The sequence below is a fragment of the Larimichthys crocea genome, chromosome XIII (assembly GCF_000972845.2).
Source record: "Larimichthys crocea isolate SSNF chromosome XIII, L_crocea_2.0, whole genome shotgun sequence".
In the NCBI taxonomy this organism is placed as follows: Eukaryota; Metazoa; Chordata; class Actinopteri; family Sciaenidae; genus Larimichthys; species Larimichthys crocea.
The window spans coordinates 19,401,597-19,426,184 of record NC_040023.1 but is presented as its reverse complement, the minus strand read 5'-3'; the positions used below and the strand labels follow the sequence as shown (position 1 = coordinate 19,426,184).

The window sequence follows — 24,588 nt, the reverse complement described above, 5'->3', positions numbered from 1 at the left end:
GCGGATTTAGAGCTGAACCATGCCACTGTAAACAACAATAACAGGCATGTGTCCATCCATATACACATATATACCTATAAGATCTCTTGCAGGGTATTATTTTAACACTGTACATGGACATTCTCACACACTTGCACTCACAAACACACGCACTAGACACAGTAATTATACTGTACCAACACACACACACACGCGCTTATATGTGGGGGCTGATTTAAGCCTTTCCTTATTCGCCTCGTCTTTGAAGTGTTCCACTGCTCCTCTTGGTAGCGTAAGACGGTTCGACCCGCTAAAGCCCGTGGAAACAGGATTAGTCTAGCCCCACTTCCTAATTAATTGTCAGGATGTTTGGCTAATAAATCTTGGTTATCTGGTCCTCTAATCGTAGCAGGAAATGGCATGACTCTGACCCAGCCGTTGGAATTTAACAGTCTGCGCTTTCTGTAATCAAGCTCCAAGAAATGTGGAGGGAATATCTGCTTTATTTTCCTCCTCTCCTAATTCAATTAAAAGAGATAGGCCAGTGCATTGCGGAAATTGTTGTGCATCGAAAGATTAGTCTCTAATTGGCTATATTCTGCAGCAAGTTTGGCTTTTGAAAAATAAAAAAAATAAAAACTTTTCTTGACACAGGGTAAGAGAGGACAGGAATGTGAGGAGAGGCAGTAACTCAAGAAAAGTGAGGGATTGTCTGACTGCAAAGCGCCTGAAGTTCAACTGAGCAGGTACACATCGTTTCGAGACTGACACACTCGCAGATATTAGAGTAAATAAAAAACGACACCCTCACACCCAGCGGCAGACATGCCTACAGCAATGAGCGCAGGTTGGGATAACAGAAGCTGGTGTTCGGCTGCTCCTGCCCTGCCACAGACAGTTTGCCTCCTCTGGAGAATTTCAGCCGAGATCCTAAGTCTAGCACTCGAGGTCTGTTGCAGCATGTCTGTGCGAGTAGGCATTTATAATGCACCAACCAGAGCTCAGGAACAGAACTGCCATGTCATCTTATTCTCAATATCACGCTAGACCTGGGTGTGAAATAAAACTCAAAGAGTTAGGCAGGGATGGAATATTTTGAAAAGAAAAGGGGAGCATAGAGTGAGCAAATGAGTGACAGATAAGCTGTGGAGGGCAAAGAGATACAGGTGCAAATGTGCAGTTTGAGGGAAAAGCCTCAGACTCAATGAAATGGAAAGTATTTGTGTGTGTGTGTGTGTGTGTGTGTGTGCATGTGTGTAAAAATAGGTGCATGTGATCCTGGGCTGGGACCATTCCACTGCTCCCAAAGAGGCCTCAAATAAATTAGGTTAAGCGATGTACAAATCCCACAGCTGTTTGTGGGAGCGTTTTGCAGAAGTGTATCCAGCTGAGTACCACAGACTGTCCATGCCACCTCAAAGAGAAAACATCAAGACGAGAAGAGCGGCTTCGCCTCCCTGCAGGAATCATGTTCATGAGAAAGACTTTGAAACATTATGTTTCCCACAAGTTGGGTTCTGAAATTCCCTGTTTTCTCTGCGATGAAAAACATTACAAGCAAAGCGTATAAAAGAATATGAGTTTTCGCTGAAGTTATGATTATGGCTTTTTCTATTGCTCCCTTTAGAGAGCATGGCCCTTAGCAAGGTGACAAGGAAGCAGCCCACATAGCAGTGGGAGCTGGAACTTCATAATTGTACTGTCACAATAAAACTGATGCAGAGCTTCCAGATTTCACTTTATGACATTGCCTCAAAACTCACATAAAGTGACACGGAGGCAAAGCAGCTGATTCTCCGAACACGCTGGTGTCACGCTTCCTTACATAAATCAGTTACCGTATGTGCAAAACATAAGTCGGCATAACGTATGAGTTCATGATGGTGTGCATCTGCGTTTCCGTGCCAAGCTTATTCACGCATGTGTTGCGTTTGTGTGGCACCAATTTACAGCGCGTGGCATTGTCCTCATTCCCATCGTCTGATATTAATATCTGAGCAAATGCTGTCAGACAGCTCCTAGTGGAGAACCCCCAGCAGTCATTAGCTGTAACAACCTGGGAGTGTTCCTCGGAGGGACATGCTCTTCACTGCGATTACAAACAACAGAGCGAAAGCGGAGAGAGCATGATGCCACGATCGAGCTGCCTCGCCTGTCTCTGTGATGTTTTTTGTTATGCTACAAATATTCAGATTTTTTTTTTTCCCATAACAATTGTGAGGCTTCATGCTGCGGCCAGCACAGACATCTGCAGCGACATTTTGATCATGATTGCAAAAGACGGTGGCTGTTTTATGCCATTCACACTATAATTGCAGTCAATATTTCTGGAGGTAGGAGGTACTGAAAAGATTTGATGGAGGCCGTAAAAACTGGGACTGTGAAAAAGGGAATCGAATGTAGTAACGCCATAAAAGCACAAAAGGCACTCCTCAAAATGAGGATCTCTTATTTCAGAGGCTGCTGGATCGACCATTGGAATATTTATAATGAAAAGAAATTTGATTTTTTTTAACAAAAATGATTCATCTAAACTCTGAAAAGTCAACGACTTCACTGCAGGTAATTTGTCTTTGTTTTAGTGGCTCTTGAAGTAAGAACTTCTTGCCTTTCATATGTGATAATGAAGAATAATAAAATTTGGTCACGCTTGAGAGGCTAATTGTCTGCACTCTGCTTAAAAGCACAGAGATGGACAGCATATTAAACAGAGCCAACAGATATTTCACTTTCATCATTTTTTTTTGGATATCTCATTTAAAATAATTCCTAATATATCATCACCCTAACACATCTCAGACTATGTTTTATTTAGTCTCACTTCTTCCATCTATTTCCAACATATTTATAGCGCTCCCCTTATTGCATATTAAGAATAGTAAGGATATTGAGAATAGTAGGAAGATAAAGAAGGAGATGCCAGATGGGATACAGCCTATTTATATCCAGGCAGCCGGGCCAATCCTGGTAAAAGACAGGCAGCAAATGCAGACCGAGCCGTGCACCCCTGAGACCTGATATAATATATTACTTATTGTGTATAATTCAAATAGCCATCCATCTCCAGTTAGTCATTCTGCTTGCATCAGGTTCATTATCATATCAGTTAACACGATTTAATGCAAATGGCTCCACCCAGAAGCAGTGCCTACATATCAATTACTGACAGAGTGTTGTGCACGACAACGACAAGAGTTATTATGGAAACACTGCTGAATTAAATTGCACCTGAGAGGTAGTGTGTGAATGAGAATGGAAGGACTGGATGAGAGATTAAGCGGGAGCATGAAGAAAAAGAATCAAATGTTTTGTCCCCACTCTTTATTCCCTGAAGGACCCTCTTGGCACTTTATGAGTCTTCAACCAGATGCCAACTCAAGAGGATCCTACATCTGAAATCAGTGTTATTCCAACAAATGGTGTTGAAAAAAAGCCTACTCAGAACCCCTCCTGGCAACTGGATTGCCACCCACTACGTCTGTGGAGAAAATACACTGAAATCATTAAGTCTCGCAGCAGAGGATCAATAACTGCATACAAATGCTGCTCATGCTATTTGCAGGGATGTTTAGCGTTACCATTATCTCCCTCTGTTCACCCTGATTATGGTAAAGATACATAAAGCATGTGGTGCAACTTTTCATTTTCTTGATTAATGAATTAGTTGTTCCCAAGGTGACGTCCTCAAATGTCTTGTTTTGTCAACAACCAAAAGATATTTAGTTTACTGTCATAGAGGAGTAAATAAAACAGAAAATATTCACACCTGTAAAACTGTAATCAGAGAGAATTTGTCACCAAGTGCTTGACACATGGTGAGAATTGTTAAGTCTATAAATAATATAAAGAGTTCAGTCTAGATCTGCTCCATATGGAAACAGTCATGAGATAACTTGTGGAAGGATCTAATGCGATATAAATAAAACTGAATTCAATTTTTGCTGATTACTTTAAGAGGTACATCAATATCGATAAATCATTGAATGATGATTGAATATTCATTGCAGCTTAAAGCATAGACTGCAGTTTCACTTATAAATGATACATCCGTCACCAACTCAGTGACTCAGTGTTATCTGGTACTTTGTGATAGTAAAATGTAAAGAGTGAAGATGCACGGTTATTTAGAAGATCTGTCAAGCAGCTGAAGACATTTTGTGAATCCTTCCTTCAGTTTTCCCAGTGGGACCTCTGAAGTATGCATTAGGGCCCCTGAGGGACACAGGGCATTGTATTCATAAGAAGATGTTTGTCACTTCCTACTCCCACAGGAGAACATGACTACTTTTTATTTCCCCTTAGAAAAGCAGTCAACCTAACAATGAAAATAAAACATATGCTGGAGAATAATGCAACTCAAAGAGCAAGTCAGCAAGGTGGCAATAATAAGTGCAATGTTATGATCCCATAGCGAAATGAGTTTAGTGTTATAGGGGGCTGTTTCTGTCTAGAATTTTAATAAACTGAGATGACTCAAGTTTTAAACTCACTTTTTTTATTAGTAGGATTTTCTGCAGGAGGCCAACTTTATCACCTGAAAACCCTCCACATGGGTCGGTACCCTCTTACCACTCTTGCAGCTGATATGCTCTGCTCTGCCTTACTGCTGTTTTATTTTTGTTCTTCTTCTTTTTTTTTCCGCAGAATATGGAAGTTTCCATTTAGTTAGTAAGTATACCAAGTCATCATTGTCAAAAGTCGGGTCTGTGCACTACACCAAAGCTGAAGCTCAACCATGGAACTTCTGTAAAATCAATGAGAATGAAAATCCTAAGAATTTGAAATAGTCAATGTTTTTTTGGCCTGGAAAAAAAAAGAAACATGTTGCCTGCTCATCCATTACGACCTCAGTACATTATCATCTTGCTACATAAACGGCACACTACATCCTGCATTGGCACTAATTGTGGATCTAAATTGTGCACTGCAGGACTATCCAATATAAATGTAATTCCTGCAAGTGCACAAAGCGCTGCCAGCTGTCGATTGTGCTGTTAGAGTGTTTTAACTTATTAGTTGGCATTTTTTTGTTCATTAAACCTTTTATGTTATTTGTTATTTATTTATATGTCCAAGGCAGTGCACCGCTTCTTAGATTTAACAGAATTAGCTATACACTAATTTACTTCTGTAGTCTCTGGGCAGGGCAGGAGACACAGAATTACATCTCTGTTAAGAAAATTAACACTGTAGCTTGAAAACACAATTACAAGACAGTACATTTTCACAACACATCATCTACAACAAAAATACCTCACTGCCTTAGGACTCACAACACTGATAAGCGCCCTCTGACTAATCTTTAATTGCAAGGCTATGTGCAAAAGGAATCTCTTTTACGTTTAAAAGGTATTTGTTCAGGGGTGTCATTTAGCTCAGTTGGTAGAGCAGCCACCCCATGTACGAAGGCTCAGTCCTTTCCACGGTAGCCCAGGGTTCGAATCTGACCTGTGGCTCTTTCCTGCATGTCATTCCCCATCTCTCTCTCCCCACATTCCTGTCACTCTTCAGCTGTCTCTATCAAAAATAAAAAAGCCAAATAAATATCTTTTGAAAAATGAAAAAAATTTAAAAAATTAATTGTTCAAAGGTGCCTGACAACCGAATACAACATATTACAATGACCCAACGACATCTTGTCAGTAAGTAATAAATCTGACCGATACTTTATTACACTGCTTGATCATGTCGAGTCACATCCAACCCACAAACCATCTTCTCAGTCCAGTGTTTGTTGATATATCACACAAGCACTGTAAACTAACAGTGTGGTTTATCACCTAGGTGTGAAATACATTAATCATATAAAGGAAATGAGATACTACATGGTCAAGGATTGCTGATGTTTGGGGATACAGCGGTAATCAATCAGCAACATTTTTATTCAAAGTTGTTTAGGTGATGATTAATTGCATAAAAAAGGTTGATAATATTAAAACAAGATTGGGGCTCTCATCCTTCTTTTGAGCAAAAATGAACCATGAGAGCTGTCAAAATGTTTTTAAATGAATGAAACATTATTAAGTAACAAATCTGCATACATTTTGTTCTGACATGTCATCTGTCTGTGTTCAAGTACTCACGAAAGATCTTTCGCTCTACTAAAACTAATGTAGCCCAGAATAGGTCATGAATGAGTTGCTGTGGATATGAACCCAGAACTTTTCCTTGCCAAATTTGCTCTGCCTTTTCCAGTTCATGTGTACTGACAAAGCTAAATGCAGGCCTACATAAAAAGAGAATTTTAAAGATATTTGGAATCTATCGGTTTTGGTTTTTACACACTTGCCAAGGTCCACAGACCTGTGATCTGTGAACGCCCAGAGAGAGCCAAAGCAAAGTGTGGACACAGTGGGGTAGTGAAGTGCACAGAAGCTAGGAATTATCCAAGTACACAAAATAAAAATATCCACACCAGGCATAAATACAAAGCGTATTCCAGTCTCATGATCACCAAAGAGGGAATGTGTGATCATCAGAGAGGCAAGACATCAGAAGAATGGAAACTTGAAATATTTGAAGAACACATTGAAAGCCAGCTGACAGGAGTAAAAATATATTCAAACTTAATTCAAGCATCCACATCTGATTCACAAAGATGCTTTAACTCTTAGTTAATCTTTTGCTTACTCAGAGTAAGTCAGTAAGTAAGTAAGAGAGCCTTAGATGAATTAGGGAATAACTTAAGATTCTGGACAGTTTCACAAGCATCGATGTGACCAAAACTTGAACTTGCACTAACTTTGTAGATCAATAATAGCTCTACGCCCATTAGAAACTATAAGAAACATATATTATTAAGTGAACATGAACTGATATTGCACTAATTTTGGATTTTTTGTTTCACTATAACCAAAAATCTTTGTTTGTATCTTTATGCATTTATTATTTTATAAAAAGACAGTCTTAAATGAACGGTTGAGCAATTTACAGTTTTTCTTTCTTAAACTGGTCATCATACTTTTTAGCCACATGAGCGACTCATGGCCGTATGGACAGCAATGTTGGTCTGTTGGACAGATGGTCCACCACTTGGTCCAGACTGAAATATACCATGCAACTATTTAAAGTACTGACACAAAATTTGACATTCATGGTCGCCAGAGGATAAGGCTTACTGACTTGGATGATGCCTAGACACTCCGTAGTATGTTGGGGTTAAGGGCTGCTGTGGGTGTGTTTATTTGTGCTGAAGGTAACGACTATGAAATAATCAAAAAATAACTTCACCAGCTTTTATGATACTGACGCTCCTTCACTTTCATTCACTGTCTATGTCGCTTGACCACTGCTCACACTCTCCGTCTATCTCTCAAACTCTTGTAAACCTGTCGTTTGTGTCACTATTTTGCAGGGACTGTGAGCCAGACACAAATGTAGAAGTGAGAAAAAAGTGAGAAGACAACAAGTAGAGTATCGTAGTTTAGTTCCAGTCCATGTAATCATATAGTACAGTCTCACAGTGCCACTAGTATGGCTATAAACTCTTATTTGATTATAGCCGATGGGTTTTACAAACATTTAATAAACTAAGGAGTGTGAATTTTCCAAATCTACAGACATGAATGTTATGGTTTCAATTAATTAAAGTAGAAAAAAAGAAAACACTTACATTGGAGTTGCAAATATGTGAGAAAACCTACTCACATGCTTATGTTATAGCCCTCCAGTTCGGCTTGCTTTATTATTCAGTCCCCTACAAAATGTGCTAAAATTGTTCTAAAGAGCAAGATAAACAATAAATCTGTAGCTCCTCGAGTATGTCAAATAGGGCCAATTATGTGCAAGCAAAATCCCAAATTCCCAATTTATGCAGAAAATATGCTCCAGTTTAATTGCAGTTGTCACCCACGTGGCCCTTTTTCATGAGCTGAACCTGCATCAAGTGACCGACCACTTCATCTCACCTAGTTAAGGTGATTCACCTATTTGGCTGCATTCCCAAGTGTGCTTCCTGAGCCTCAATTATGTTGTTAAACCGGCAGCCTTACACATAAAAGCCCTCTAGCTGTCCCTCTAAAGTGACACTAATTAGACAAAAAGTACAGCCAAACTGGGGCTGCATTACCATAGCCTACCTATCACCTGGGTGTCTATTGTGTGTAGATGAGCAAAACACATAGAACAAAAGAAGTGCTCGCAGAGTATACACCCATTAGACTGCAGGCTTCAGTAACGGTCACAATGTCTGCTATGCGCCATTCCCAAACGTGTCTATCACTTACATTAATGATTTCTCTTTACCTTGTTGAGAAGGCATAAAGGGAGCTGATGCTCCTGGCCCTGAATAACAATTCAATTAATTTGTTGTATTTTAAAAGCTTCTGCATTTCTAAGGGCTTTAAAGGGAGAGCGAGCTTTCAGACATTTATGTAATACATTGCTGATCAATAAGTATGATCTTCTTTGCCTTGAAGTACAGAGACATAAGCAATTATCCCTGTAAGCCACTGGTGTTCGGTCCTGAGCCATGGAAGACTCTGCAGGATTTCATTCCCACCAAACACCACAGCTGCTGATTTCACTAATTAGTTCCTCCCACTCTAACTGAAGGTGTGTTAATTAGTGAAATCAGCTGGTGGACGTTGCTGGCTGGAACAAAATCCTGCAGACTTATCAACGGCCCATACCCAGACACAATTCTTTTTTTAAGGAAACTATTGTCCTCTGTAATCCAAGTTAAAGAATCAATACAGTGCTTTAGTAAAAAGGTGTTCAAAGGTTGCCCCTCTTCCTGAAAATAAACAGCAACTCACTTTATCATAGCAGTTTTAGCCTTGAAGCCGAGTGTTCCCACAGAAGCTGATACATTGCTTCAACCACTACTTGACTTTTTATTAAGATTTACTCAACCATGACCTCCAGTTCCATATATCTGCTCTCCCTTTCATGTCCTCAGTCATTTTTCTTTTTCTTTTTTTCCCCCCAAACATGAAAAGGAACATACTTCATCATTTTAGAAAGAAGCTGTTCCTTATTTCCAAACAGGTGAGCACAGCGGAGGAAAAATACATCCACCTGCTTCTGTCCTGTGACATGCCATGGCACAGAAATGATGTAGGGTTGAGCAATTTACAGTTTTTAATATTTAAATGAGCTTTGAAAGAGTGCAACTTCAAAATTGCAAGAGCTGTGCAATTTTAATTAAAACTTACATAATTAATCCTATCTTAAGCAAGTGAAATTTTTCCCCAGTTCTAAACTGTCAGCAGTAAATTTACTCAACTGTAGCTAATTAACGTTAATGCTGCGAGTTGTCAAAGCAAGTGTCTTTTGCCTGTTGGATGTGTCTCTGCATCCTGTGGTCTCTACATTTTTGTCAAATATTGTTTTATCTTTTATTGACATAAATTATTACGGTGATCTCCTCACACTTTAGCTAGCAGCTAGCTCAGCAGTTATCAGGTGTAAATGGCAGATAGCTCCTGCTGAGTTGTTGAGATCTCTCTGATAAACTTTAAATTGTTGTATATCTTTTTAAACCTCTAAAATGAGACCTCTGGGATTCTCGGAACGACTGCGGCGTCCGGCAGCCCTCCGCAACACATACGCAGAGCTTCTATTTTTCACGGACGCCGGAGCACGGCACATAAATTCAGCACAGAGCAGATTGTACGGGGAAGGAAATCGGCTACAAAATACAAAATAAAACCCTGGTTTATTTTCAAAATAAAATACTCAGTTTTCACTGCAGATCGAGTTTCATTACAAGAACACGTCATAATGGGTGGGGGCGACCTGAAGTCAACAGGTGAGGGGTTTTCAGGCGTAATCATTGATGACACCTCACATCCTTTTTATAAGGACACCAGAAAAAAGATGCAGCATGGAATGTCATTGCAGGAGTCAAAGAGACTACAGCCTGCAATATTGCGCGATTATGCATGAAGTCGCAAGATCTCGTGCGTTCTCGCGACGCTCAGTGGCGGAGACGCACCTGAGCGCATCACAAACGAATTATGTGTGAGTTAGCGGACGGCGGAGTACGCAGCCGTTCCGCATGCTGTATATTTTAGGGGTTAGACTCCACAGAGGAAGTTGGGGAGAGGAGGATGTTCGCAGAGCTGACAGTTCTGCATGAGACTGTGGAGACCTGAAACAGCTCCTTCAGCAACAGACTGCTACTCCCACCATGTAAGAAGGAGCATGACCACAGGTCCTTCATTCCAACAGCTCTTTAACACCAACATGACTTAATGTAGCACTGTTAAATTACTCAATTACTTTTTCCTGTGTTAATTATATTTACTTTTATATTAGATATAAATGTGCATGATACAAATGATCCAACATGCATATCCATATACTTAAAAGGTGTATATAGTGTAAATAACTATATCTTTATATTTATATTTCTTATCCACCTTGTGTACTGTGAGCTGCTATAACAAGTGAATTTCCACGGTGTTGGATCAATAGTATATAATAATATCCTATCTTCTATCTGAGCTTAGCTCACGCAGCTGTAGTGCCAATCCACTGTATCATTGTATTATTATTGTGTTGATATTAATGAAAGTACGTGTATAGCATATACTATATTATGTTTCTGTGGAAAACTAGGACAGTTTACTTTTTCCCCGACTGGTAGTAAAGAAACTCTGAGAAGTCCTTAAAAACATGCAGCTGCGCTATCCATACATAAGTAGATAAATATTGCTGAATATATTTATGTAGATACAAGATACATTTGTGATTTTGCTCAGTACACATAGTACAGTACAGTACAGTACAGTACATTACACACACATTAATACAGGCCTGTTTAATTTCAATGAAATAAACACAATTTAAATTGCAACTGCAATATTGATCAGAAAAAATGGCAATCATATATTTTTATTAAATCATTTGTAGAGAGGTTTTAACTGTTAAAATTGAATTTATACCAACAGACGGATATCTGGAACACAGTTATACTGCTACCATCTTAGCAAGTCAGTGTATTTATTCCATTTAATACACAACATCATTATGTTGTGTACTAAATGCACTTCATAATATACTTCATTCAATGGTACTTGCCTTCTCCTAAAAGTATCTGTGATATATACTGTATATAGCAACCATTTTCCCCTACAAGTCAAGCAGCAGATTTACAAGCTATAAAGTATATTATCTTTCTAAAAATGCACAATGTTACAAGAGCAAAACAAACTGAAATTTGAAACTATTATAAATGGAGACCTTTTAAATGGGGCGATATATATATACTGTACATACGATATATATGGTGAAAGCAGACTGCTGGCAGGGAAAGGTGGAGGAGGGCAGTGTAATAGGGTATTAAACCAGCGAGGATGGCTGGTCAGCTCTGATAACAACACGTCTCCTACACCAAATGTACCTGTCTCCTCGCTCTGCCTCATCCTTTCACAGAGGTGTATGAAACTTGGGTCGCCAGCAATGAGACACACACACACACACAAACATGTGCAGCTGGTCTGCGGTGTGCGCATGCAGCCAGGCAGGGGTGAGAGGTGACAGATAGTACAGGCCAGAAGATATGACATTGTCCTCCATCTCCGACTGGTAGAGGATGCTGGAGATACAGATGGAGGACTGCCTGTGTTTTACTGTATGAATTAGCTCTGTTAAGGTCATTACATTGAGCCTGCTGCTCAATTGACCAGACACTGACCCCAAGACAATGCTCAAAGCCACGCTTCATGTAAGTCTTAACCTTTCCTAGACCTCAGGTCCCATCCAACAAGAGTCCATTCAGAATGGCTGTAGGCATTTATTCAGAGATCTATTGTGTTAGTAGCTAATAAAACAACCAATCTATTGACTTTGTAGCTTGTTATAATGTGATGTACAAATACACAGATGGAGCTGGATTCTAGCCTGCAGCAGAGCCTATTTTTAAATCGTACCTCCACTGTATGTGTGTCACTGGACAGCACAGGAGACATTTACAAGAAAGAATAGGGAGAGAGGGGGATTTGCAAGATTAGCATGGTGAGGAAAAAAAGAGCACATTTCAACACTCTGTTTCAAAACTGCCAACGTTTTTTTTGTGTGACTCAGCTGGAAACTAAAGCTCCAGTTTCTGCACATCCAAGAGACACTTTTTGTACGGATGCTGAGGTGGACAACTGAGCGTGATTTGTGTGCTCGGTGGCACTTCAACAGAAAGAAACATTCACACGGAGGACTGAATCATGAAACTTTCAGCAGCTCTATATCTACCTGCTGTATAACGAGCACTGAATTTGTAAAAAAAGCACTAATTTTACACATCACAATGTTTTTACAGTACTTGAGGAGTACTACCGTACATGTGAAAAAAGTTTAATAAAATCTTTTGTGGCTCAAGCTGCACAAAGTCTGATAAACTACCTAATGTAACATATTAAAGCCGTGTTGTGGGGAGAGAAAATAAAATGAGCTTACCAGACCTCTGTAGTCTGCTTTTCATCTCTGCTTGGGGCTAAAGGCTCGAGGCAACATTAGCCAGTACCAGAATAACACACCAAAATCTCGATCAAACGGTAGGCAGTCAAGTTGCATTGTGGGTATAGTAGGTGCCTGGTTGCAACAAGGAAGATGATATCTCTGGTTATTCTAATATTATACTGACTTTAGACCATTAGAAGTTCTCACTGCATGTTACAGAAGCGAGCAGCGCAGTAGCCCATTTTTCCCAGTGAAACATATAGACAAATGCTGTGACAGCACTACTGAAGCTGTCTGTTGTAAACTCTTCCAGTTGTTGACTATTTACAGAAGCTAAGCTTCTAGTGGAACTTGATTTCAATCTTCATCACAGTTACCCTGGAAATATCTTGACATCACGTCCCACATGTTTGACCCGTGGTGGTTCATGAGAATTAGAAAACAACACTTTATAAGGTGAACAAAGATTGAACAAAGCTTACCAAAAGTTGTTTTTTAAAACTTGTTCTTTAGACTTTAACGTTTTTTTTTTCCTTAAGGCCACTCTGATACACTACAATGGATATTCTAGTAGACACATAACTTTTCAAGCTGATGAATCTGCCTTTCAGAAGATGGGGAACACTTGACATGCAGACACATTCTTCTTTACAAGGTCATCATCCTCCAAGCTCGACTCGAGGTTCATTAAAACATCCAGAGAATTTAGGATTTTCAATAGCATCCAGACATCTCTGATCTAATTCAAAATAAAGGAGACTGTGATAAAAACGGGACATTCTTATTAAGATCTCACCGCATTCTATCTTCTTTTTTTTTTCCCCGAGACTATTTTCTCTTTCATGGGAACGGTAGTCTCTAATTTCTCCTGGGAGCCACAAGCTGCTGCTATCTCAGCTGTGTTTACTAATCTTCCCTTGACACCAGTTTCTCGGCCCCACAAAGTTAATACTGGTCCAATGTAAATAGCCTTATCTCATAAACTCTTGTTATCCCCGTACCTTGGCTGCCCAGTGTGATATATGGCTAGGAGTCAACACAGGGGGATTAAGTCAGAGAGAAGGGGAAAAAAAGAGAAGAGTGTCTGCAGGTTATCCACCTGAAATGTCATGGTCTAACTAACGAAGGAACACAGCTGTCACTATAAAATGACACCAGTCAGATGAAGAACAGGAACAAGACACTGCTTCTAGTGCGAGGTTGAAGGATGAACAGGTAATAAATGAAACTGGATTTGTCTCCTGGTTCGCAGAGCTGATCGATCGAGAGCTGATACAGTCTCATGCTGTCTCGTCATGTACAGATTACAGTACCTGCCTCATTCCACCTGTGCTAGCCTGTTCCACTGAAGGTCCCAGAATACTTTAAATGCCATGGCAGTAAGTTTTAATTAAACCCAAAGGGAAAAGTATTAATTATCCCATTGCCTGCTGTGAATTGGCTGGTGCCTGCCGGCAGATTCCCACTCGAATGCTGATGATGAGGAGGTGAATGAGGTGCGGTTTAGGATAAAATTTGGGATTTATCAAGTTCAGAATTCTATTTGGACAGATGCCTGAGGGCAGGAAATGATTTTAGTCCTATAAATAAATATCACAACTATGCAACGTTTAAAAATAAAACCATTTATCCCTGCAGGAAGTTTTTAGCCATTTTCAAAGGGTACTTGAGTCGATATTAGTATTCCCTGAGGGCTACAATTATTTCTTTTTAAATGATGTACAGCATGTGATTGTATCTTATCTTGTCATCTTTACATATGTTCCTCTTGGCGTATCTATCTTTATATCTGTCACGTTAAATGTCTCCTCTGCTGTCAAATGGTGTCAATCCTTTCTTCCAGGGTTGTAAAATGTCTGCCGCCACTGAATTTGCAAATTTTTTCTCTGCCTCTCAAGTAAAATGAGCAATGAAATTAATGTTTTTGTCATGGATTGGTCAAATTCTCATTACTATATGATAGATTGATTGCTTATACCCGACGGAGGTTGGTTCCTTAATCATACTGCAAGATTCCACAGCAGAAATACTTCAGCAGAGAGCCCACTGCTGCCACTGATATTTCTGCTGAGAAGCTGAAACAGCACTCTTCTCTTTGTCAGATCCCTGAAGGTATTTGTTAATGCAGAGATGGAGGAGCGCCTTATAAACTATGCATGCCATCTCCCTCTGGCAACCACCAGTAGAGAGGATGATGGCAGGAAAATGCTGGTTTCCATTAGTCCTGTGAGGCTGGTTAACATAAAATTATCCTTGGGGTTAGCGGGAAGCAGACAAATCTGGGGTCAGTGCTTCATTAAAGCTGATGCATAATGGACACTGGACATAAAGGCTGATATGTAAGCCACACTGGTACAAACAAAAGTCAATTTATTTTTAAGTCAATTTTAAAAGAAGCAAAAGCACAAACCAACTGCTGACATGTATTGTGCTTCAGTGTAAGATTTTTACAGAACAACAGTACAGAAACGTAGGAGAGAGGAACACTCACCCCGCAGGAGGTCGGAGCTCGCAAAAGGTGAACTGTACGTCCGATACAGCAGCCAATCAAAGTCATCCTCCTCTCCCTGGGTGAATTCACACAGATTGGGGTCTGAATCCTCTTCGAACGTGCAGCCTGCCGCTGAAACAAAGGGGGAAAATAAAATGAGTCATTTTAAAAAAAAATAAGACCTTTTGTGGTTTTACAGTTTTATTTAAATAGGTAGATTTACCCTGACAGATGACTGAGACAAATTAAAGAAAGAACTCTTAATGGCCGCAAATAACAATTATTTTTTTATAATTGATTAATCTGTCAATTTCGATTCAAACTGTCCCAAAAAAAAAAGGGATATGATTTTTGTGCCTATGTGGGCTTTATTTCTATATTTTTCTGCATTTCTTCCTTCTGGATTAAATATACACTTAAACCACTGGATCTTAGCAACCAGCCACAATATCCCCTGCAGCAACAACAACCACCTTTCAAACCAAAGCGATGACCTGTGTTTATACCACAACTGAGCTAGGCAGGCTCAACGCCGCTACAGTCAGGTCTGTGGTATGAAAGGCTGCCCAAGTGTTACTATAATAAGTACATAGATTAATACAGTAAACCTACAGATATGTATTCTGCTCTTTGCAACTGTGAAGATATTTTAACATGAGTGAATTTCAGGTGAAAAAAATAACAATATTCACAGTAGATTATTTGCACCACATGGTCAATCTCCAGCATATAATAGACTGCAAAATCAACATTATCAGAACAAAGGAGCTATAAAAGATCTTATGGCTTTTAAACAGTACCAGCAATTACCACATACCACCAACAGTACCCGTGACAATGAGCTTGATTTCAATAGTCAGAATCAGTCTGAATGCGAGCTCACTATTCCATGTCATATGCAGGGGTTTGTGTGTTAAAATTACTAAATGAAATGTGCTCTTATTTGCACAAATTCTGTCGAACCACCGAAAATAATCAAGCAATGGGCTGTAATTACTTCAGACTTGCGTAAAAGAACACAAACCCTGGCAAAAAGCAATAATTGCCCTTTGCACCTGAAGAGAATTACCACTCCCATAAAGCATTTACAAACAAGACTACATATCCCAAAACCCAATCACAAAGGCATACAAATAGTAATAACATTTGGGGGAAGCAGGTACTCTGGGGATTGTAGTGATTATCATAATACCTCACAACCTGCTATTCCATGCGCCAAAAAGCTAATTTTTTCAAATTATATTTAATAGCTATGGTTTTAATGGCCCTTGGGTCCTGAATAATGTGTTTCAGTCGTTGCTCTCTGCATCTGTTGCCATATTTCACATTAGTCCATCAGTGTGAGAATTACAGTCCAGCAGTGGGCAGTTTGAATAGCCCAGTCATAAGACCAGAGCCTGTGTCAGTGATAATTGGAGCAGGACAGCACGAGATGCGACATGCTAATGATAGGAATAACCATGAGCAGGTCCTGAAGGTGACCCCTGTGGTCTACAGCTTTATCGCTGCTCATTCTTTTCTCTAATCTGCCATTAAACAAATGGTCTCAATATGAAGGGCTGCAGACAAAAACGCAGTCGGCCTCGCTGTGGTGAGGATTCATTATTCTCTTTTTTACTACCGATGCATAAGATAGCCACTGCTTCAACTCATTAACAGGTTATTGCCATCATTGGACTGGTTTGCTGTGTTACAGGCCAAATAAAATGGAGGACATAAGAAAGACTACAACAGAGCTGGGCACTGTTTGACATTTCCCAGTGCCAAAACTAAATATGTAACTACAAACTAAAACTATATTGGTTTTGGTGCCAATAACAAAATGTATGGGTGTATATAATTTGCCAAATTTGAACACGTCTTTATCGGAAACGCATTTTTAGAAATGTAACAAAATATGGCATCAGTTATCAGTGTTTAAATATATCCAGAGAAAAAGCAGCTATGAAAATAAATATATAAAATATAGATTAAAATTTCCCTGCCTCCTGGCTCCGATGAGAAAATATCTGATTAAAGAATTGGTAAAAGACCAAGTATTCTGTGCCAGACTTTGGTATTTGACGGTTCTCTATACTTGATGCAACAAACACATGATCAAAATCAGCCCAGCTCTCCTTTTTTTTCCCCAAGCTCCATATAACTCTCTTTAATTGCTCTATGCTGCATCAATCCATAAATACCTGTGTTTTAACTGCAGAGGATAACGGCACTTGGTACCAGGGCAGACAGAGGTCACACAGCAACACTTTAATCCCCCACCCCCAAAACCAAGCCGTGTCTTGCGTTACACTTGCCGGCTCAGTGTGGCTGTGTTGACGAAGAGAGAAAAAGCTCTCGTTACTTTTGAAGCTTGTAACCGAACGTCTGTGGTTTGGAGTTTCATTTCATATCAGCCTCATTTTACTGTTTATCTATGGCTTTCCTACAGCCGTATTGGGGCTGTGTTAAGTTACTGCTGATACAAATCGAACATTTCCTGCTGCTGCTTCATATTAATTTTCCACCACTGAATCAGTCGGAGGATTTTATTGTAAAGCAGCTGTAGAAAAATATTAACGTATTTTTCATAGAATTGGTGGAAGTTATTATCTTCATTTACTATTCACTAAAAATTAATATGGACATATATGTTACTGTAGTAATATACATTACAGGAAGAAGAGGCAAGCCACAATGAGCTGGTTAGACGTAGTGCTGCAGACGATAGGCTCTTGCTGTGCTTGGTGAGAAGCAGCAAATTTCCAGCATGTCAAATAAAACCTTTTACCTTGCCATGCTGTATAAAAACCATTTGCACCTTGCCAGAAGAGTCTGCCGGAGAGCAGTGTGCGATAACAAAGACGGTGAACCAAGTTTGGTTTAAAATGTTACAGTTGGTCCAAGGTGTTGAACTTTCTCCAGATGCTGTATTCACTGCAGCACAAAAATACTCAGGGTGCCCTTGCCCACAACCAACCTATTACATCACTCTTGCACCTCTAGTGATTATACGATAACACCGGAGCGTATCTACCATCACGTAAGCTCGGCCCATTGGGTGATAGTAGCAGCCAACCAGCAGGGGAAGGAGTGTGGGTTTCTCCCTCTAGGTTTGATTTATTGTCCCGTGCTGGGCTGTTACTGCACAGATCTGCTGCTGAGGCCAGGGGTTAATTGTCCCGCACTGGGGTCTATTTCTAATAGAACAGCCAGAGATATGGGACCTGACACATCCAAACGCTGGCACTATATTATTCCCTGCTGCTTCGGTAAATGAAGCCTGCAGACTCCTCCCTACAAAAGTCTCATCATCCAGAAGAAGGAAGCCAGGATGCGAGGCCAGCGCTGCTCGGGAATGTCATCTCCTCATAACGCACCAGGGGGAGATCCAGCTCATCTATCATGACAAACTCACTGCCTCCTCACCTCCTTCTGGAGGACCAATGGGTGTGTGGGATGTCAGCAGCCATTTTTTACCTGAATAATTACAACATAATTTAGTGCAATGACCAGTGCAAAGTCAGACACTGCCAAGATTATGTGGCTGAGGTTACAACATGTTGGGCTGTTGTTCATGCTGTTGTGAGCTGATATAAACCAACCTCCATGTTAAACACATCACTTTGTAGAGCTCATTAGATACTAATCTATTTTTGTTAAAACCTCTTGGCAACAAATTAATGCAAATCATAGAGCCCGTATTTAAATGTTTGTGAGACTGCTAAGGCTGCTTTCATCACAATCGCTGAGTCTGATCTACTATCCAGGCTTGCAAGTGTTTTGAATGTATAAGGAAGGCTGATGGAAACATGCTATGTCTTGGAAGCCCAACAAAAAAAAACAAATAAAAAAAAAACACAGAATAATCAAATCTTTACAAACAAGCCAGAAAGCACATATTCAGGGATGCAATACAAGTAGAAAACATGTTGAAAAACAGTAAAGCAATACCGAATCAGCCTGCTGTGGTGCCCTGCATGCAGTTCAATGCTGCACTGTTAGGAGGAATATCAAAAAAGAGAGTGTAAAGAGAAGTGAATGAAGATTATGATTTACTGACACCAGTTAAAAAAAGACATATTTTCTCTCTTTGTTTAAACATTACTGTCATTATTTAGTGTAAAGAGCACCAACACCGTTAAAATACATTCACACATAACCTCTCAGACTTTACAGCAAACTTCAGATTTAAACTGTGGATGTGAGTCTGTCAGAGGATAGATGCAGTAGCTCCTCTTTGATTTCACGAGGACATAAAAGAAGGTGGCAACTTGTTTACCAGACACTCCAATTTGCAGGCACTGTCATAGGGATGCGAGAAAAAAAATGTTTCTAAGTTTAATATGTGCAGTTAATCAAGGCTGTGAGTCTCTCTCTCCCTGCTTATATCAGTTGTTAGTGTCACATGTAGCTTTCTCCTGTTAGATTTGGTATCTCTTCCTCTGTTTACTTGTATAATCCTCTGCCTTGCTATCTAATTAGAGTGTCAGCTATGCACAGTGAATATTGTCAGAGTCTCTGCTTATCCACTTTATTTGCATATGTTTTAAGCATCAGGATATTGGCCTAAGCTTTTTTTTTTTTAAAAGGTGCTACCACTCTGACAACTTTCCACTTGAATAAATCAAACACAGCAAAATAGGTAGAGGATGAAATCAAAGGAGTCACATAGCCCATAGCAACAACAGTCAAGATGATATTTTAAATTATAGACCACCAAGTCCAATCACAAAATGTACACTTTTCCTATTCTACTATTTCAAAGAAAAATAATGATCTGTCATTACACAGAAGGCAATCATTTGATCTGAAATTCTGAAGTTAATCTTTTCACTGGCTTTTGAAAGATTCAGTACAGAGAAGAGCAAAATCACCACAGGGCAGTACTTGTATAGATTATAAATCAGCAGCACTTGTTTGAGGACTAAATTGTCATATAAGCTCCTAACAGAGATATTAAAAAGCAGTATGTGCGAATAATGGTGTAAATTAGCTCAAGTGATATGTAATTAAAGAAGGGTACATTGTGCACAGGATAATGTTGGGTCCCTTGACAACAGCTCACCCGGATCACAAAACAATACATGAAAAAAAACTATAGATTTTATGCGACCTGGGAGGCCAACAAGGGGGGGTGGGTCCTCCTTTATAGTACATAATTTTTTATATCACAATGTCAATATATAGTTCTCTGAAAAAGATCATTAAAAAATGTTTATGGATACAATAACAGATAGGACTGTTTGTATTGTACCTAACAAATACAGATACTTTATCACATCAACGCAAAACTATGAAAAATCCAATACTGCCATAAATATGGTCCAGCCCATTGATCTGCAACATTGGCCACAATGTCCCAATACAAGCAGAGATATTACGAAGCCCTCCATGGTGAAATCTCATAGTGGACATTTTTTTTATAGTTTCACACAGTATCGTTATCGTTATGTATGTAGCCAAACCTACATTTGGTATTAAATAAGTGGGAAAGTAAATTAATGATTATAATGTGTCATCTGCTTTGAGTCCATTTTATAAGTCTACAAATTACTGAAGTAACTCGTAAATTGTCAGCAGAGTTCATGGTACCTTCAGAAAGCAGAACGATCAGTAAAAGTGCTGATATTTAGTCTAAATGGGCCAATAAATGACTGAAGCGATGTTTCTGCACATAAAGGTGTCGGCCTTTAAAAGATCTTTCTGGCTGTTTTGATTTGTTTGCTTGGAGGTCTTCTCCATTATATTTCAAAGACAAAAATGACAGCGGTATCAATCTTCTCATCAAACTCGCTGAAAGAAAGCAAATAGGAGTACTTCTGAAAATGTCGAGCTTTTATTTTGATACAATACAGCTTTATGCAAAATTTTAAAATGACTGTCGGGACATTTATCTTATTTGCTTTAAATTTGCAATGACTTTTTTGTCTCTCAGCCAGTTTTTGGCATTGTAAAATGGAAAATAAAAGAATCAGACAAAGTGCAGAAGCGAGAGTGATAAACACACACAGCTGTGCACTCATAAGGTATTGGGAATAAAATCATGCAGCCATTTGCATCTGAGACTCTGAGATCAACTTAAAATGCAGCCAAATTTGCGACATAGACCAAAATACTTAAAAGCCAGCCACTCATTTATTACAAAAATTAGTAAAAGCTGATGTGTGTGCTCCAAAAAAACATTCACAACCTGTGCTTTAATGTCAACTCCAGCCTCTGCCCTTAATTATCTGGCAGTCAGGATGGGTAATGAACACCAGGACCTGTGAAGTCACCTGGTAAATGCACTGTGATGATGAGGTACGGATGCTTTTCATATCACCATCAACAAATGGAGACCAAACCATGCCAGGAAGACAGCCCATACCTGAGAGCTCTTCCACTCTGCAAAGAAAGCCTCCTCTGAGTCTGGGGTGACTGAGTGTCTGGCTGGTGGGGATCCAGGTGGGAAACGGGTGAGTAATACTGGAGGCAGTTAGGGGGAGGAGCGTGGCTGATTTGCATTGCAGTGAGTGTGGCCCGATGCATCAGCAGGAGACAGGTATATTTATTCTCTACAGAGACTCTCCTCCCCAGCACTCCCCTGGCTGCCTCTGAAAGCCATCCATCCCCACACCTGAATACGCAATGAAATCATCTCTCTGCTTCCCCGGGCATTAATAACTCAACCCTGGTGGCTGGATGGGCCCGGTCACACAGTGAGGGCCAGGAAACAGATTGAGGAAAGAAAGAAATGGAGATGGTGAACAGGTACAGTAGAGGTGTTGAGCTGCAGGGTAAACTGAACTGAAATATGCTGTAACCGAGCATCTAGAGAAGGAGAAGGAGAAAATAAGGTACTGAATAAAAATTACTGGGGTGGTAAGGAAGGGCTGAAACTTCTGCTTAACTTTTTTTTTTGACTCTTCTAGCATTATTAATATCTTCTTTACTCTTAAGTGACTCTTAACATTAGTTCAGATTCACTAACATGTTAAAACACCAAAGTCACAAACAAACTAAGCGATCGAGGCTGAGGTGGACCAACAATCCATGTTCTGTGAGGAAGAAGTTCAATTTTTTGTCAATAAAGTCTGGTTGCTTTGAAGAGAGCACAGATCGATATAAACACTTCAGTTTCCTGTCGGAAAGTGCTGTCCGACAGCATGGGAAAGCAGAGAAAATATTCTAAATATAGAGTACACTTAGATTGATATTGCTTTTTTTTTTTAGGTGGCGAAAATACGATTTTCTGTCCACCGCAGTACTTTGCTTAGCTTCCATGCTTCTCCAAACAGGTGGTGTGCCGACTGCCGGTCTACTGTGGGTAATACTGACTATGGATAAATACCTCGTACATCCTCACTTCAAATAACTCTCCTTAAGGTATCCTGGAATATTTATACTTGGTTAAGTGCAAAATAAATCTTGGTACAGTCTTCTTTACTGCTTGACATAAACATTTAGAATTAACAAAAGGCACAGAAAAATAATGTGCTGTCTGGACATAGAACGTTCAACAATAACAACAAAGATCCACGTCTGTTCAGACACAATGATACTGTTAGAATGTAGCTGAAAATAAATCCCTGATAACGTTGTTCTCATATGGTAATATAGGTCATATGGTATGCAGATTTAGGACCCGCCTCACACAAAAAGTCCATGTTTCTGACATGAATATGTTTTTTAATTAAATTTATCTAACTCCGAGATGAGAAAAGGTTCAGCAGAAAGGCAAATAAAAGGCTCTTTTGCACCTCCAACCCTGCAATGATCATTTTCATATTGTAATTCAAATTAAGCAAAGTCATACAGAACATTTCTCTTTTCATTTTCTGTGGGTGAACAATGACACAAAGGCTTTCTACAGCTGTATTCACACTGAATTCTAAGAAACCAGTCAACTACAATTTATCTTGAAATTAATTTATCCTTCACTTTAAAAGACTGGTATAATATTTCATCCTTGATGGTGGATTGCTGATAAAAGTATCTCCGATGTCAGTTGAGTCAAAAATATTATTCTTCCAATATCACCCTTTTCTGTTCTATTCTGAGGGCAACACAAAAGAAAAACAAGGACGCTAAGACAAAAGCAATCTGAGCTTGTCGTCTCCTGTTTCTCCTTCTCTGAAAAAAAAAAAAAAAAAGACAACGTCAATTATTCCACTTCCCAGTTCCTGTGGGTTTAGGGTATGGGGTAGGATAACTCCCAGTTCACACTGCTGATAAGGAGTTTGTTTTAATTACCATACTTTCTATCTTTTTTTTTTCCTTTTTTTTTGCTTCTTGCTCTATTTTGAGTTCATGACTTTTCTCGGGTACTGGATCACTGTGTCTGTATAAGATTCATCTCCACTTTGCATTTGTCTTCACCTCCACAGGAGATAAGACGTGAGACAGATGTGTGGATTGCGACACCCAAGCAAATTCAAAGGCCTATATAACAAATCAGTTTCATTAGCAGGAGGAAATCTCCTGTCTAGTAGCTCCATTTTCAACATCTGTTCCATTATAGGCTCTTTTAGATTTGACAGACATATAAAAGGAACTAATTTGCAAACGTAAGCTCAAAGCAAGGGAATAAAAACGACAGCGTCTGCAAAGCGTTTTGGAGGAGGTCGTTGACACAGTGAAGGACTATGAGGCATACGTCTCCTGGCTGGAGCACACTTTTTACTTCAGTGAAAGAGTTGCAGAGACAACGACAGCAGAGGGACTTTTAAAAAATACCGTAATGAGATTTGAAATTCAGCATTTGGCCAAACGCATAGCTCAAAGTGATCAGAGGATTAACTGATAACTTCATCAGCTGAAAATTAACTGACAAGTTTGATAATTAACTGAATGTGAATGACAATCTGGACAAAACAAGCGATTTGAATTTGAAGTCGCCTTGGGCTCTGGGATATTGTTTAACACAATTTTTTGACATTTTATGGACTACTGTGTAATTGTTAATAAAAGAAGATTGATACATTAATGACATCTAATTGGTAGCAGCCCTACTCCTAATAGCCTCTGGTAAAAGCAGGCCACAATAAGACAGACTGTACACCTGAACAGTAATGTAAAGCATATGTCTTTTTGCCCTTTCATCTGTTTTCTACACTGTTTATTTTATACTGAGTCATCATTAGCAAACAGCTCATTTTCCATCACAGCACATGCCAACATTATTTTTTTTTACCCCGTCTGTTCATAACAGCTGCAACACATTTTAAAAGTAGCATCAGTGTCATATACTGTACATGTTTTTTGTTGATGATCCAAAACAGGTATTTTAAACCTGTTGAGTAAGCTAGAGGAAATCCTTTGATGGAAAAAACATAATACAGCTTGTTGGAGCCTGTTCCAAAATATTTACTCTGAAAAACATGAGGTCATCCGACGGTTATAGCACTCACAAAAAACATGAAAACAGAAACGCTATGACAGACCTCACTTTATTTTGACTTAATCATAATGATTTAAAATCTATTTTCTCATTATGAATAATCTTATGATCACATTCATACGATGGCGTAAGTCAAATGTGCTTAAGAGGTGTCAAACAAAACACATGTTTTTAATGGTAAATATGACTTACAAGCCCACAAGCACGGTTTAGTGCTTGGTTAAAGGGTTGCAGTGGAAAGTTTATGTAACTCAAGAGTGAAACTGACTTGAAAACCTCCACCTGTTATCACTTCCTGTATGTTGTTGTAACAGCTGGACAGCTAAAGTAAATATCTGATTTATGATCTGGCTTTGCG

The 24,588-nt window shown here is 39.3% G+C and overlaps 1 protein-coding gene across 4 annotated transcripts in view; it reads right to left on the bottom strand.

The window, feature by feature from the left end:
- The window catches only part of ptprub (protein tyrosine phosphatase receptor type Ub), a 147,130-nt gene that overhangs the window by 88,135 nt on the left and 34,407 nt on the right, over positions 1–24,588 (bottom strand). For all 4 annotated transcript variants that reach the window (XM_027287026.1, XM_027287027.1, XM_027287028.1 and 1 more), the window contains exon 2: positions 14,870–15,001. In XM_027287026.1, the coding sequence (XP_027142827.1) occupies positions 14,870–15,001 (132 nt within the window). The remainder of the gene's footprint in view (positions 1–14,869; positions 15,002–24,588) is intronic.